The following is a 14,806-nucleotide window of genomic DNA, read 5'->3' on the forward strand; positions in this document are numbered from 1 at the left end:
GTTTTTCCGAAGGCCGGGGTGGGCCAGCAGGGTGAGTGCCTCACGCACACACACACCAAATTTTACACCCGGGTTCCCCTTACCCAGTGATGCTTTTTGTCAATGCTTTTCGCTGCTTTGGCAAATTGTGACATTTCCCCACCCCACCAGTGACTCTCCTCTTTTGGCAGCGCAACCCACACGCTCCTCGCCTCGACGCTGGAAATAAAGAGGGAATTATTATTATTTATCAGACAAAAAATATATGAGATGATGATGGTGCTCACACCACAATTACAGTCCTAATTAGCCGAATGGCAGTTATCATCTTCCGGATCCATCATCCAGATTAGAGGCAAGGGGAGGGAAATGTAAACATCAGAATGAACGCAATCTGTCTCTATCGCATCCGCCAGGCCCTATGGATGCGTTTGCTTTTTCTCGCCCAGAATTCCTTTCCCATCGCGCCCCTCCTTAAAAAATGGTGAAACTTGATTCCCATCTCCCCAAAATAACCTCTTAAAGAACTGTCAAGAAAATACAGATTCAAAATGTATTCCTTGATACTTACATGAACGTATACGTGAAGGTGCCATATTTATACCAAAAAAGGCCATCTTTAAATGCATCGGTTTTCCCGCGGAGACTATTTAGATGTATATTTCCGTGCATTCAGAACTACCAAGAATGATCTAAGGAGTGGTTCAGAAAAAGGGCAAATCTGGTGAATATGAAGTGTTCAATCTTTTATTTGTCTCAAAAGTTGTGTTAACAGCCAAACGGCCCCAGACAGAATTTCCCCATTTTTTAAATGGGGTCAGCAGCGGCAGTGGGGCTGTGTGTGGCTCCAGGTTCAGAGGTGTGGTGAATCAGTTTTAGCCTGCCACTGGTAAGAGATAATGAAGTATTGAACCCTACACCTCTCCTTCCCAATGCCCCAAGTAAAGTTCAGGCTAAAAACCCGAAAGAATTCGAGGGATGTCCAAAGAAGTTGCCACCAGTGGCGGGAGGACAAAAGGCAGACTCAAGCCCATGGCTTCCTTTAGGGAGTCGATCTATCTCACATTGGGGGTCCTCCTCTCTTCCCACTGCCTTCCACTTTCCCCAGCATGACTCTCTTCTCTGGTTCGTCTTGCACTACCATGGCAGGCCCAAATCAGGACCCCTCATGCCTCGGCTTCATCATTTTCTGTTCTAGGTCCTTTCTCTTTCAAATGAAATAAAATGAAATAAAGATTTTAGGCCTCAAGGGTTCTGAACAAGGGACCAATTCACAGCAGAATGGAGAGGGAAGCACTTTAATGCAGCTCTTTTCTTTGTTTTCTGTCTGCAACACAGATTCCCTTAAGAGGGAGCCAAGCAGACCTTCTTCCTTCGCCTGCAAGATCCAGGAAATTGGCTTCATTCTATATGTGGGAGGATTGAAACCTTTCTCCACCCACCCCCGAGCCCGAAAGTCTTATTTTGGAACAGGTGGACACCCCCCCCAAAAAAAAAAGAAAGAAAAAAGAAACACCCACCCTTCCTCAACCTGTCTTTGTGGCCCAGCTTAGTACAGCCGAGAAGGTAAACAATGTCCTTTTTTTAATGGCTCAGAAGTCAGCCTTCAAGGGGGACACAGTCACCATCGCCCCCCCCTCCACCAGTGCTTCCTCCAAAACTTTGGAACAAAATTATTTTTTTGACCACTAGAGGGCAGAAGAGGGCACTCACAGTTTTAAAAAGTGTTTTATAGGGGGGAAAAACATTGGTGGGTGGGAATTGCAGAAGCAGGTGTGGCTTCTTCTCTAAGGTCTGGGGGATGTGGTTCCCAACCTCAGATAAACCGGGGGGCTCTCGGGCGGCAATTCCCAAAACCTTTCACCACCAGCTGGCCTAGGGCTATGGAGGGCACAATTTTTTTGGCTGGAGAACCCACAAAAGAAGGTGGTGCGAAGCAGCTTGGGAGGAATCCTGGTGTTGCAGGAGAAGACGTACATCGAATAAAATAAATAAATAAATAAATAAATAATCAGCAAGGAAAACATCCTAATCAGAATGACACCCAAAAAGAGGCAGAGGTGTCCCGGAACCAGCCGAGACAACTCCTTCTCGGATTCTGCTTGAGCGGAAACGTCTTCAGCCAAGTGTTCCGGATGACGCCAACGCCGCCTCCACCTCGATGGCCGGGTTGGGACGGGATCCAGACCCTGGGCAGACGGCCTCAACTGCCAGACTGCGTTTGCTTTCTCCGCCTTGCATAAGAGCTGTAATTTAACCAAGGAAGGGGGGGGGGAGAGAAACAGGGTAGGATCAGAGATGAACTTGAGAGTCTCAATGAAACGAAGAATGCAAATTAAGTGGTTTGCCCTCTTCTAGGTCAGGCCCACTTTGGATCAAACATCCGTGTCCTGTTCTGCTCCCTCCCTCAGTCGACCGGTGGCTGGGGAAATAACAGCCCTCTCATGTTCCTTGCCCCTTTAAGTAATCTAAGAGAGACTGCTCCAGTACATGGAAGCTCCACTGTGCAGCACGGCTAAAGCTCTATAGAGGAGGTCCTGGGATCATTCATTACAGCCCACCTCATCCCAGTGAGATGCACCAGAGGTTGCTGAGTCTTCTGGAGAGAAATAAAATCTGGGGGAAAGAATACCTAACAATGCCTGTAAAATTGGGGCAAAAGGTTTTTTATGCAGTAAAAGCTCTAAATCTTGAGGTTTTATTCGTTTTCAAAAAGGCACAGAGAAGTCTGAAGCTTATTTGGAAGTAAATTTAAAATATAAATATATTCCAACCCCTCAAAGTTTTAGGGGGCCATGGGGGCTATGCCCCCCCAAAAAAGTCAACAGCTACGTGCCTCCTCAGGCACATTGTTCTCACACCTATGATAAACCTTTGGAAGTAAAATTCACCCTCCCATCAAAGCTTTTTCTAAATGAATACCTTGCTTCCAACACAGCAGACCAGGTTCCAGTGCGAAACCTGCAAGGAAGACATGGGGGAACGGCCACACCACACACCCCCATCGCTTGGTCTCTGTCAGGGTCGTGCAAAAAATATTCATGAGAACTCTCCTTGTACGGGCACAACTGGCAAAGGACTTTCCTGTTTGGAGTCTCCCCCCCCCCCCCAAAAGCTTTGCATATTTCCAAACTGCTTTGAGCCATCGAAGGAATACCTACGCTTTCCAGCCTCCGAGAAAGAGATGGAAATCTCGCCTTCTGACTGAGGGCATCACAGTGGGCTTTCCTTCAGATCCTCAAGGTGAACTTCACCTGTGTCGAGAATGAGAAAGATAGTCAGCTTTCATCAACAATCCAAAAACTACAGCTGCGGGGAGGAGACAGAATGGATCGAAACCGACGTGGGGAAGAGCATGAAAATATTATTGGCGTGTGCTTCTCCCTTGCAAAGCCCATCATGATTAGCATCATGCCGAGAAGAAAAATAATAGGAAGACGGAGGAGAAATAAATAAAATAAAATAAGAAGAGCTATGTGGTGGCAATCCAGAATACATCTCCATATCATATCTTAGCTAAAAGGCTTATGCTCTCTTCTGGACTTTGGAAGGAAAAGGATGATTGAGATGCAGAAGGGCAGCTATGAACAGGAAAAGATCTTTAAGCACAAGGATGTACTAGAGACCAAAGCTATGATCATCTATATTATGATATTTCCAATTACTACACATGGAATGGGGGGGGGGCGGGAAGCTTACAAGAAAAGAACTGATTCATTCAAAATGTGGAGCTGGAAAAGAGTTCTGAGGATACCCTGGACTGTCAGAAAGACAAACCAGGGGGTTCAAATCAAGCGCACCTCTCTCCAGAGGCGCATGTTATCAAAACAGAGGCTGCTGTCCTTTGGACGCATCAAGAAAAGCAAAACATGGTGGGAAATGCAATAACGCAGGGAAAAGCTGAAGACAGCAGGAAAACAGGAAGAGGCGGACAGATTACCTAAAGGAAATCATGGCTCTACGTTGAGCGAGGCCATTAACGAGAGGCTGTTTTGGAGGTGGTCAGAAGTGGAACAATCAACATGGGTAAGGAAAAAAAAACGCAGGTTGTTTTTTTAAAGCTTTGCATTGTTTTGTGTTCATCTGACCCAAGGAAAAGGTGAAGCCCCATGTCTACAAGATAATAACTTGCTAGGTTGGTCCCACCTCTTAAAATAACAAGGTAGGGTAGCATCATCTTTAATTGTACCCCAGCTTAGTTTCACAAGGGAGTAGCTTGCTCGTCTGACAGGAAGGCGCTTCTGCGAACACCCTTTCCATCCACCCCATGACAAAGACTGATTCCTACACTTGGGCTCTGTGGCTCTCCAGGGCTGGTCCTGGACATACAGTGTGAAATCTAACTAAAATTCAGAAGAAGCCATCCGAAGACGCAAATCTGGAAATGGTGCCTTCAGTGATTGAGGGAAAGGCAGTATGGCTCACCTGGAGAGGGACGTTTGCCGCAACACCAGGTGTTTCTTTGGCTCTTAACCAACATTTTACATGGGTTTTAAAAATATGTGGGTAGATCTGCCCCCCCCCCCCGTCTTCTCAGCTTTTCATGCCTCTTGAACTCAGTTCTCAAGCTTAAACAGGTTTCCCAAGTTTTGAAACACTCCATGCCTTCCATCAGGTGGAAAAAAGATACAGCCTTCTAGAGGTCTTTCGACTCCACGTCCCATCAGAACAAATACTGGAAGGGGAGGGGGTTGTCGCTGTCAGGGTTTCGTGCTTCCAAAGCAAAGGGAAGCAAGAGAGACAGCTCAGGTTACATCCCAGCTTAGTAAACGTGAGCTCATCCTAGCGATATTTTCGCCACACCAAAAGGGGAAACCTGTTCTTCTGAAAACGACCAGTTTTGGATGTTTTCATCACCTGGGAGCAGGTGCTTTGTAAAGTCAATGGGTCTTGGCAGCTCGCTCATGACTAAGCCATCTCATTTGGCATGACAACCATCTCTTTTCCCTCTGGTCTGAGGGGAAAGGATGCAAATACCTTAAGGAATACAGGATAGTGCCCTTTCTTCTCAGTAAGGAGCATGATTTCCCTTGCATTGGAGCAACAAATGGTTTTGGCAACTAGAAAAGCAGCTGAAAAAGATTACTGTACATTTCTTTTGCTAAGAGGAGCAGAAGTTATTAAGAGTTCTTTCATGACATCTATGCCACTCTTGGCATGATAGCTCAGGGAAGTTATGAATTTGTACTTGAATTTATACTTTAGAGCTTTAAAGATTTTGCACCCGGGTCTGTTTGCATTGTGTGGTGGCTCTCTCTCACCTTGGGGGCTTCAAACAGACCTCTGAACCCTCTGATTTTTCCGACAAGGAACTTGTGCACAGCGTTGGTGAATTCAAGGGTGCACAATTAGTAGCACCCACATTTACAGCAAAAAAGGAAAGAATTACAAGTAATTTCCCGCCCTAGGGAGTTACTTCCAAAGCTAATGGCATAGAAGGGGGGCTGGCCCTTGCTTCCCCCCACCATCCTTTCTCAGATCTAACTAAACAGCCAAGCAATGGGTTCGGTTTTTCGTCCATGGGGGGCTCCCAGATGATCCAAAATGTGGACCCACGCCATCGCCCCAGCTCATAAAGCTGGCCAATGCCGAACGGCTTTGCTGCAGAGCAGGCCCGGTGGAAAAGATGCGCTGCCAAATTCTCTCTGCCCCTCCATCCGTCACTTCCCGGCCCTCCAAAATCTGCTTGGCCTCAGTTTTCATCACCGCCTGTCATTCCTCATCCCCACCACATCTCTGGCTCCGATTCCTGGAGAAGGGATCGGGTGGGAGAAAAGGCAGTGGGATTCCGGCATGGTTTTTTCGAAAAGGCACGTCGGAAGAGGAAGGAGCTGAGTCTGGGAGCATGGCCTTCCCCTCCCTCTCCTGCTTGGCTATCACAAAATTAAACACAGCAACAGGAATTAATCACAGGAGGCCGTCTCCCCCCCCCCCCGGCTCACTAAGACAAGGAAAACCATAGGCTTTCCATCAGGGGATGGAAAAGTTTGAAAACATCTTTTCCCGTATGCTTTCCATGTGTTTCCCATTGGTTTTCATTGGGCAGTTTTGATGTGCCATGATTGAAACCTAGTTAGTTACCTCTGCAGTTATTCACCCAAATGGTGGAACTTCTGGAGGCAAATTCAAGTTAAAACTGTATAACATGATTGATGGTTCACTGCCTTGAGCCCCTTGAATCAGTCAGGATTTGGTGAATTGACATTTTTTTCAAGTTCCACTGATTCAAGGGGGCTTACAATGATCCACTGATGAGGCTTACAATGGCAAGTGTCTACTCCGGCGACACAATCACAGCCCCCACAACATCATGCACAATAGCAGGGCATGTTTACTTGTTCCTCGGCTAATGTCACCTTGGCCAACAACGTCCTTCTGTGCTCCACATTGGACAACAGGAGAATCTCTACACAAAAGGTATAATGAACGTCAGGAAGGGGAACACCCAGAAACCTGTTTCCATCATCTTGAACTACAACTGGAAGAGCTTATATGAAAAAATAGACTGTTCCTTAGGGAGTCCAGGTTTCTCCCAGTTCCCGTGAGGATAGTGGTGAAGCTCAGAGGGAAGAACCAAGCCCTGAAGGGGTAGCAGATTTTGTGGACGCTGGTGCTCAGACCATCCCAAGGCTTCAACCCTACAAGTTCTGACTTCTTGACACCATTAAGTATCTACGACAACATCCTTTTCCGTGCGAGGGGATGATCACGTAGGGCTGAAGCACTACCACAGAGACATCGTTCGTAAACCTCAGAATATTTGACACAGGAAAATCTTTAAAAACTCATGAACGGAAGAGGAAGCAAAACCAAGGAACGTTTCTCCTCTGATCCTGTATGGGTGACGTTTCAGTCACGTGCCTGCATTCACATTGACATACAAACAAATAAATCAAGATGAGATGTTCTGGCGTCACACGGAACCCACAAACCCGAGGCGCTGGAAAAACAGGCTCAGTGGATCTGCAGGACATAGTTCAATGCCAAGTCAGAGCCTTGCGCAGAGCGCGTAATTATTGTTTATCCAAACGGCATGTGATGAACATCCATGCAGGAGACAGAGGGGGTTGGGGGTGGCTGGAGAGCAGAGAAATAATCAAATATCATGTTGCTTCTACTTCCTAAAGGAAATCAGAAAGTTTTTCCTCGACCGCCTGAGATTCCCACCCTTCAGGGGTGTTGTTCTCCTAAGAAAGGGATACTTTCGGCACCGTGGCGCGACCAAACTCAGCATGTGGGGCCAAAGCCTGTCAAATTTTTTTGACCAGCCAGAACAACCAAGTCCTCCTTCCCTGAAAATTCTTCTAAAGTTTCTGTTTCCTCAGCTGGGAAGAAACATATTTTCCCAGCAACCCTTGGCCCTCAGAACATTTCACTTTAAAAGGAACTAGGTATTTTATTATGCTTCAACAGCCATCGTGACTCCCCTGGTGGAAGTAGTTCACTGTGTTGAGTGTTATTAATGCATTGTGTTGTGATTACCAACAAGCCGGGGGGGGGGGGGAGCAGGGGGAAGAAAAGGAAATCTCTACTTCCTCCTAGTGGTCAGTTTTGATATTGCACCTTGGAAATATTTGTAAAAATACATGGGTTTTGCCTAAAGAATGGCATAAATCCCCAAAATAACACTTTCAAATTTATCTAAAAAGGGTTTTAAATGCCCTTTGAAAGGAACTAACACGTGGGAAGTAACTAGGCATTAGTCACAACACCCACATAATTTAGATACCAAGTAATCACACGTCAGTGTATTTTAACTGCTGTATACTTTGGTTGTCACTTCAAAAACTTCTAGTTGAAGGTAACCAGTCATAGGCTATTTTCAGCCTCCGATTATAATACACAGTTGTGATCTAGCCCTATTGAAATGCAGAGTATGTTGGGACAACTTGAGCTCAGATGGGCACTAAAGAGCTATTAGCTTTGTAAAAGACCCACTCCCAAGGAAAAATGACGATAGAAACCTAGAAAACATGGGAGATAGAGAGAATCGTCATCCATTCTCACTTTTAGAACAGACATGAAAACCCACCTTTTAAAAATGATCTATAATCTGCTGTTATGTTTTTAACTGCTGAAGCTTACCAACAGGTAAAAACATCACAGCAGATTATAGATGAGTTTTTACAATGGGACTGAATTTATTTGACTCAAGCCATTCAATGGTCCAGCTTGTTTTCCCCGTTTATATGCTAGAGAGCTCAGTTTTAGGTCTCTGGCTGCAGAACCAGAAGTTGGGAGATCGATTCCCTCCCCCCCGTGGGCCTCCCTGAGAAGAACTGGAATTGATGATCCACAGGGCCCCTTCCAGCTCTGAGATGATGATGATTCTTATTCTTACTCCATTATAGCTTTACAAAGTGGTAAGCCATTTCCAGCACTACTCTGTAAAGTTAAACATAAGAGTTATAAATATAGAATTTCACATTAGCTCAGTGCCTTGGGCATCTCGCTGCAGAGCCGGAGGTTGGGACTTCGAATCTCCCACTAGGCCTCCCTAACAGGGGCTGGACTAGATGAGCTCACAGGTCGCTTCCAACTCAGAAGCTCTGAGATTATTATTGTTTTTTATTATAACAATACAGGAGGAGGAGGAGGAGGAGGAGGAGGGAATAGATTCTGGAGCACGGCTTACCTTTTGTTGCTGATCAGCAAAAGGACAGAACCGTTCTGGATCTTGGCTTCCTTCACCGTCTCGTGCTCAGCCAGCTGTCGGGCATTATAATAAAAGATCTTTTTCCAGGAGGTGATCCCTTCCCGCACCAGCATGGCTCGTAAGTCCATCATAGTGTCCGTGGGCCGGACCGTTAAGGGCAGCAGAACATCCTCGTCACCGAGGTGGACTTTGATGTGGTATTTTTTCCACCTGGAAAAGCTTCTCCGCAAGGTGTCCATTCCCTCCAGCTTCCAGACGGCGGCTGGGACGGCTGCGGACAGAAGCATGAAGCTGCCTGGCAAGAAAAAAATCGAGAGAGAGCGATTGAGGAGAAACTCCCAAGGATGGGTTTCGGAGGAGAGCGCCACCCTCCAGGCCCGGCTAAACCGGTTCCAAACAGCTGTTGAGTCACCCCGCTCACATTCCTGGTTCAGAAGCATTGTGTGTTACTGGTGCACCATGTGCTTCTCCACAAAAAAAAAAAAAAATAAAATAAAACTCCGAAGGTGTTGTGAAAAAGCAAGGTCGCAGCTCTTGAACGTTGCAGTGGTGGTTTTGTGCCATCCGGTCTCCTGTGACTTCTGGCAAGCCCATGAAGGAGCCATCCCCGTAAGATCCTCGACAGCCCTGCAAACTCAAAAGCCGTGGCTTCCTTTAGGGAGTCAGTCCATCTTGTCATTGGCCTTTCTCTTTCCCTGCTGCTTTCCATCAGCCTTAGCCAGAGCAGTCAATGGAGCGGGGAGGATGGGAGCTGTGATCCAACAGGGAGGTGAGATCCTTCACCCCCTGGCCCTTAACACGTCCCGCTGCAACACGGGATGAGAAGAAGCATTCCTTTAGCGAAAAGCCTGAACCCCCAATAAGCAAACAAGATGATGCCCGTGAGCAGCAACTAAAAATTAAGGGGATCATATTTTAAATATTGTAAGCTCTTTTAGAAAGACAGGGCTGCAAAAGAATGGCTGATATTTTTTAAAAAAGAGGAAACAATCACAGGTGTGAGTTGCAACTGTATGTTCCGCCAGCCCCCCCCTCCCAAAAAATAACCACAAGTACTGTAACGGGTTTATACATCTTGAATTCTCTTTCATGCGAAGGGAAATCTGCATTCAGAAAACGATCCTCTGCAGGTTCTTTATTTATTTAGCAGCTTTCAAAATTGCTTTTAAAAGGATGCTTTAAGGGCTTTGTAATACACCTTGCTTTAATTAATTGGTTCCACGCTTTAAATGTTACTTGTTGATCCTTACTTTTCTTGTTTGCTACCTTGAGTGTTATTTACTCCTAGGAGCTGGAAAGGAGAGGAGAAAAGGCGAAGTCCAGACGAAACAGATACCCAGTGTGGTGTAGTGGTTAGAGAGATGGACCACGACTCACGAGGCCTGGGTTCGAATCCTCACCTAGCCATGGAAACTCATCACGGAGGGGTGGAATTGGTAAAACCACTCCTTAAATATCTGAGTTGCTTTGAAAACCACATTAGGGTCCCCACACGTTGGTTCTGATTTGACAGCAGAGAAACAACAGGTTTCGTAAAGGAGTAAATAAACCCTTCATGCCGCCACGCAGCTCACAGTGTGAAAGTTGTCTCACAGAGCGCTTGGTAGAAAGCAACATTAAATCAAAGCAAATTCAATAAAATTATAAAGAATTAGGGAAAGAGCTTCTTTCTGTTTTCGCAGATTCCCAGAATAATGTAGCCTGGTTACTCTCTTCAAATCTGGCATATAGTAGGGAAAAACTCTCTTTCTACTCCAGTCTGTCCTGTCTCTAATCCTGTCCTGTCTTCCATGAGGAAAGGAGATTCCCCACATACATTCCCCTTGATCTCCCCATCACGAAGCTGTGCAAACCGAAAGTAGGAGAAGGCCTCTGTTTCCTGCTTGGGAAAATCATTGGGAACTCCTTGTCACATGATTGCTTTTTGCAGTCAAGAGAACACAGGGTGGAATCATGGGTTTCCCTGTGCCTCTTTATGACCCCGCAGGGAGCTGAGAATCTGCCTCCACCCATATCAAGGTGTCCCCCCCTTCCAGGAGCGAATTTCAGCTCAAGACAGGAAAGAACCGGATTCAAGAATGCAACAGACCCCCTCAGAAGGCCGTGGGCTCTCCTGTTTTGGAAAGAGATGGCCATCTGTCACAGAACTTTTCCATGTGAGTTTCTTGCCTTGGGGTTCACGTAGATAACCTTTTGAGTTCCTCGCCGCTTACGGCAACTCAAGGGGTGGTTTCCCATTCCCCAGGAGTTCCCATGGCCCAGCCGGGATTCAAACCCAGGTATCTCGAGGCCTCGTCTAATGCTCTTATCTGCTATGCTGCACTATCTTTCCCTCTTGAATTTGCACCATTACCATCATCAATAACATTTTAGAATGGCAGAGCTGGAAGGTACCCCTAAAGATCATCCAGTCCAGCCCCTTATCAAGGAGGCCCAATGGGGGAACTGAACTCCCAACCTCTGGCTCGGCAGCCAGGGACCTAAATCCCACTAAACTAGGCTGATGGGATTATCTTCCTGCCCCACAGCAGGGCCGGCTCCTTCCGGCTCCCTGCCCGTTTGGTGCAGAAGAGACGGGAAAGATGAATCAGACTGCCACGCCACCCATTTCCCAGTTTTTTCCTATCCACTCCACAGTCTTCACTCGGCATGATTTACAAACCAAACCCAGCCGAATTGCCTTAGCGCTCCCCCCCTCCCCTTTTCCTCAAAGACAAACAAGGGGCCTGGGTACGAGCGCTGTCGCAGGAGAAACATCCATTAAGAAAAACATGAAAAGCAATTTAGGCAGAAAAGGCAGAGTCGGAGAGATAACACGAGGATATCTCTAAAAAGTGGGAAACACCACATCAATATTCATTTAAAGAACAGCTCGACAGCCCAGTATGATTCTCCCTTCCTGAGACCAAAAGCTGAAAAACATGTTTAAAAATCATCTCTAAAACAACAAACAAAAGTTCTGTTCTGTTTTAAATTTTCCTGTCTCTCCAGAAGGATCAACAACCAGAACTGGCTCCAGAGGATACCGAAATTAATTGTCAATTTCTGTCGACAAACTGGCCCTTTCGGGTGGTAGTCAGAACTTTAAAGGCGTTATAGAGGGCGAAAGGGGAGTTTAGCTCCTCCGAAAGCTCCGGTCAGTTTCAGGCAGACTGAACTTTCCAAGGTGCTGAAGCTGTTTAAGGAACAGGTGGTTGCATCTTGGATGTCTGGAGGGGGAAAGTTCGGACTAAAAATCTGTGCTCATTGGTACCTGCTCATGCAAAAGCTACAGCCGGTGGCATCTGAATCAGCACTAAAGCAAGAAATGGCAAGGTGAGGTTAGAGCCCAGTCTTCGGATTATTTAGCTGAGTCCTCACAAGTAAGATCCTAGTTCCCATGAGTGGAATCAAAGAATTCAATAGGAACCAGTCTTATTTCCATATGGACTATCTCCATTCAGGTTCTCTATGGGATACTCGGGTTGGCAGTAGCTCCTCATAATCATGGCACATAACTGCTTCAATATGAAACGTCAGGCTTGTGAATCAGTTGGTCTACCACGTAGTTACGATCCCTAAAACGAAATAAAGTTTCTAGTCCCTATAAAAGAACTGCTTTAAAGTAAGAAGAACTGCATAATTTTAATGTTGATCATGAAAAAATCGAAATAGTGAGGGATTTTGCGCACCTTGGTTCAATCCTCCATCCAAAGGAAGGCCTGCAGCCAAGAAATCAGAAGACAACGGAGACTCCGAAGGGCAGCCATGATGGAATTGGAAAAGATCCTCAAGTGGAAGGATCTGTACCTGAAGGCCAAGATCATGCACACTCTTGTATTCTCCAGTCACCACGTATGGGTGTGAAAACTGGAGAGTTAAGAAAGCTGGCAGGTGGGGAGGGGAGATCTCTTTGAAACGTGGTGCTGGAGGAGATCCCCTGGACTGTCAGGAAGAACAAGTGGGTCCTAGATCAAATCAAGCCTGAATGCTCTCTGGAGGCAACAAGGATGAAGCTGAGGCTGTCCTGCCTTTGGGCCCTCCATGAGAAGGCAGGGTTCTTTGGAAAAGACCATCACATGCTGAGAAAGACATAAGGCAGCAGGAAAAGAGGAAGACCTAATGTGAGATAGACCGACTCCCTAAAGGAAGCCACAACTGTTGAGTTGGCAAGAGGTGAGCAGGGCCGTTGACATTTGAGGACAGAAAATTTTGGAAACATTCATAGCTTCATAAGTTAAGAGGTGATAGAGTGTAAGAACAAGAATATGGGTGCCTTTATATGTGTCTGTCTAGCCCCCTCTTGTCGCCTTTGACTGGGAGTGCCTGCTTCCTGGCCTTGTTTCCAACCGGAGATTGCTGGGGACTAAACTTCAGACCAAAAACAGGTGAGGACAAAACATGGCTCCCAGCACTCGTTTCGGGGGGGGGGGGATGGCTAAAAAAGACAAAACTCCCACAGTGGCCATGAAAGCGTGCACGCACAACTTTCCATGTTTTCACTGTCCATCGAGATTATATAAGAACTTGATCGCTGAGGTTGAGCAAAGCTTGCTGAATGAACAACAGGTCTGGGAACGAACTTGACAGGTCAAACCTTGAAAAATGTAAATAAAATCCAGCCGACTCAGGAGGTGGGAAATAAAGAAGAGATTTTGCTTGGCTCCGATAGAATTGCAGCACATACTCCTAAATGCAGAGGCAGGAGAGGGTCACGGTTGTCATTAAGAGCAGATTGAAGCTAAAAATAATAATAATTAGCTGAGGTGCTTTAAATGCTCTAAAAGAGTGGAAGGCAAAAGGTGGTTCAATATATGGAGGGCCAGGGAGGGCAAAATAATGGCTTTTAAAAGATCCGCTTTCCTTTCGACAAGCAGAGCCGAAGGGTGTCTGTATTAGAAAGCAAACATCCTTAACACAACCATTCAGACCTGAGCATTTATTCTTTTTTTTAAAAAGGGACCTTTTTCAATCATGATTTCTGAACTCCGATGTTCCTGGCTTTCATTTATGCTTTTTGTGCAGGGGGAGGGGGGAGGGAAAAGCTTTAGGAGAATCAGATTTTTCTATATTTTATCCATAGACTTGAATAAAACATGTCTTTATGAGACCAGATTTCTTAATTCACACTGCCCCCTGGTGGCAGATTGGGAAACTGCCACATAGGAAATCCACCCAAAGGATGATGATCTGAGGATGAGTTAATTTATTTTTTCTCCAAAGGCCAGATCCGGCGTCTCCCCATCTTTCATGAGTTCAAACTGGGCACACTTGCGATCAGTGAGGTGTTTAAAGGGCAATCAGAAAACTCAACATCAGGGCCTTGATTAGCTTCTTCACCTGGTATGTAAATCATATTATTATTTTGTGTATGTATAAACATGCAGCCAGTTGCAGTAGATGATAAAGGAAGGAGGGGGGTCCCCTTCTTCACACTTACGGGTTTTTTCCTCCCCCTAAAGCAGAGCACTTGAACTGGGATTTCCAAGATGTGAATCAATAGGATCTACTACGGTCCGCCTTCAGCTATATTAAGATCCTAGTCCTCATCATCCTAGCTCTGAGAAGGCTCTCCAAATTATATATGTATATATATATGTATGTATATATATATATATATATATATATATATATATATATATATATATATATATATATATATATATATATATATATATATATATATATATACACATATACACATATATATATATATATAAACAAAAATCAGATAAACACAACAAAAGATTAATCTAATTTAGTACCATGTAATGTAATTTCGCTTGAATGAATCTAGTGTCCTCTAATTTAATTTAATTTAAATTTAATTTCGAAGAGGAGCTCCTACAGCCCCTCCATCTGGGCAAAACAAAACAAAACCAGAAATGAATTTGAAGGCCGAACTTGCCAACCTCTGGGCAGGAGAAACACAGATACTCTCACCTGCTTTAAGATTAATCCCTCCTGGTCCTATACTTAAGAGGAATAACTGGGGAAATTATTTCTAGAATTAGAACAAGAAGAATATAGGTGAAAGACAAGGAAGCTACTTTGTCTGAATAAACTCACAGGTTTCAGAATTTATTCATAGAATCATAGAATCACAGAGTTGGAAAAGGGGGCCTCTGAGACCATCTAGTCCAACCCTCCTCAAGGCCAGAATCCAAATCAAAGCAGATCAAACAGATGAGG

General features: G+C 45.4%; 1 protein-coding gene across 2 annotated transcripts; it reads right to left on the reverse strand.

Annotated features, from left to right (window-relative positions):
* Positions 1–704: 704 nt before the first annotated feature.
* Positions 705–14,210, reverse strand: TINCR (TINCR ubiquitin domain containing). 2 transcript variants are annotated; one of them, XR_013537939.1, is made up of 3 exons: positions 5,241–8,466; positions 3,141–3,233; positions 705–2,225 (listed from the first exon to the last, which is right to left on the reverse strand). XR_013537939.1 is itself a non-coding variant. In XM_072978174.2 (3 exons), exons 1-2 carry the CDS (start codon positions 9,073–9,075, stop codon positions 3,230–3,232), a joined length of 465 nt encoding a protein of 154 aa, XP_072834275.2. In that variant the 5' UTR covers positions 9,076–14,210; the 3' UTR covers positions 705–2,225; positions 3,141–3,229. The 2 variants fall into 2 exon arrangements, 1 of the variants encoding a protein (XP_072834275.2); XM_072978174.2 differs by lacking the exon at positions 5,241–8,466 and adding an exon at positions 8,615–14,210.
* Between the last annotated feature and the right edge of the window lie 596 nt (positions 14,211–14,806).

This window comes from Pogona vitticeps, chromosome 7 (assembly GCF_051106095.1).
Source record: "Pogona vitticeps strain Pit_001003342236 chromosome 7, PviZW2.1, whole genome shotgun sequence".
Classification (NCBI taxonomy): Eukaryota; Metazoa; Chordata; class Lepidosauria; order Squamata; family Agamidae; genus Pogona; species Pogona vitticeps.

What these genes read in the sequence shown, in the direction of transcription:
- TINCR (XM_072978174.2), bottom strand. Translation starts at nt 9,075, where the DNA reads ATGCTTCTGAACCAGGAATGTGAGCGGGGTGACTCAACAGCTGTTTGG.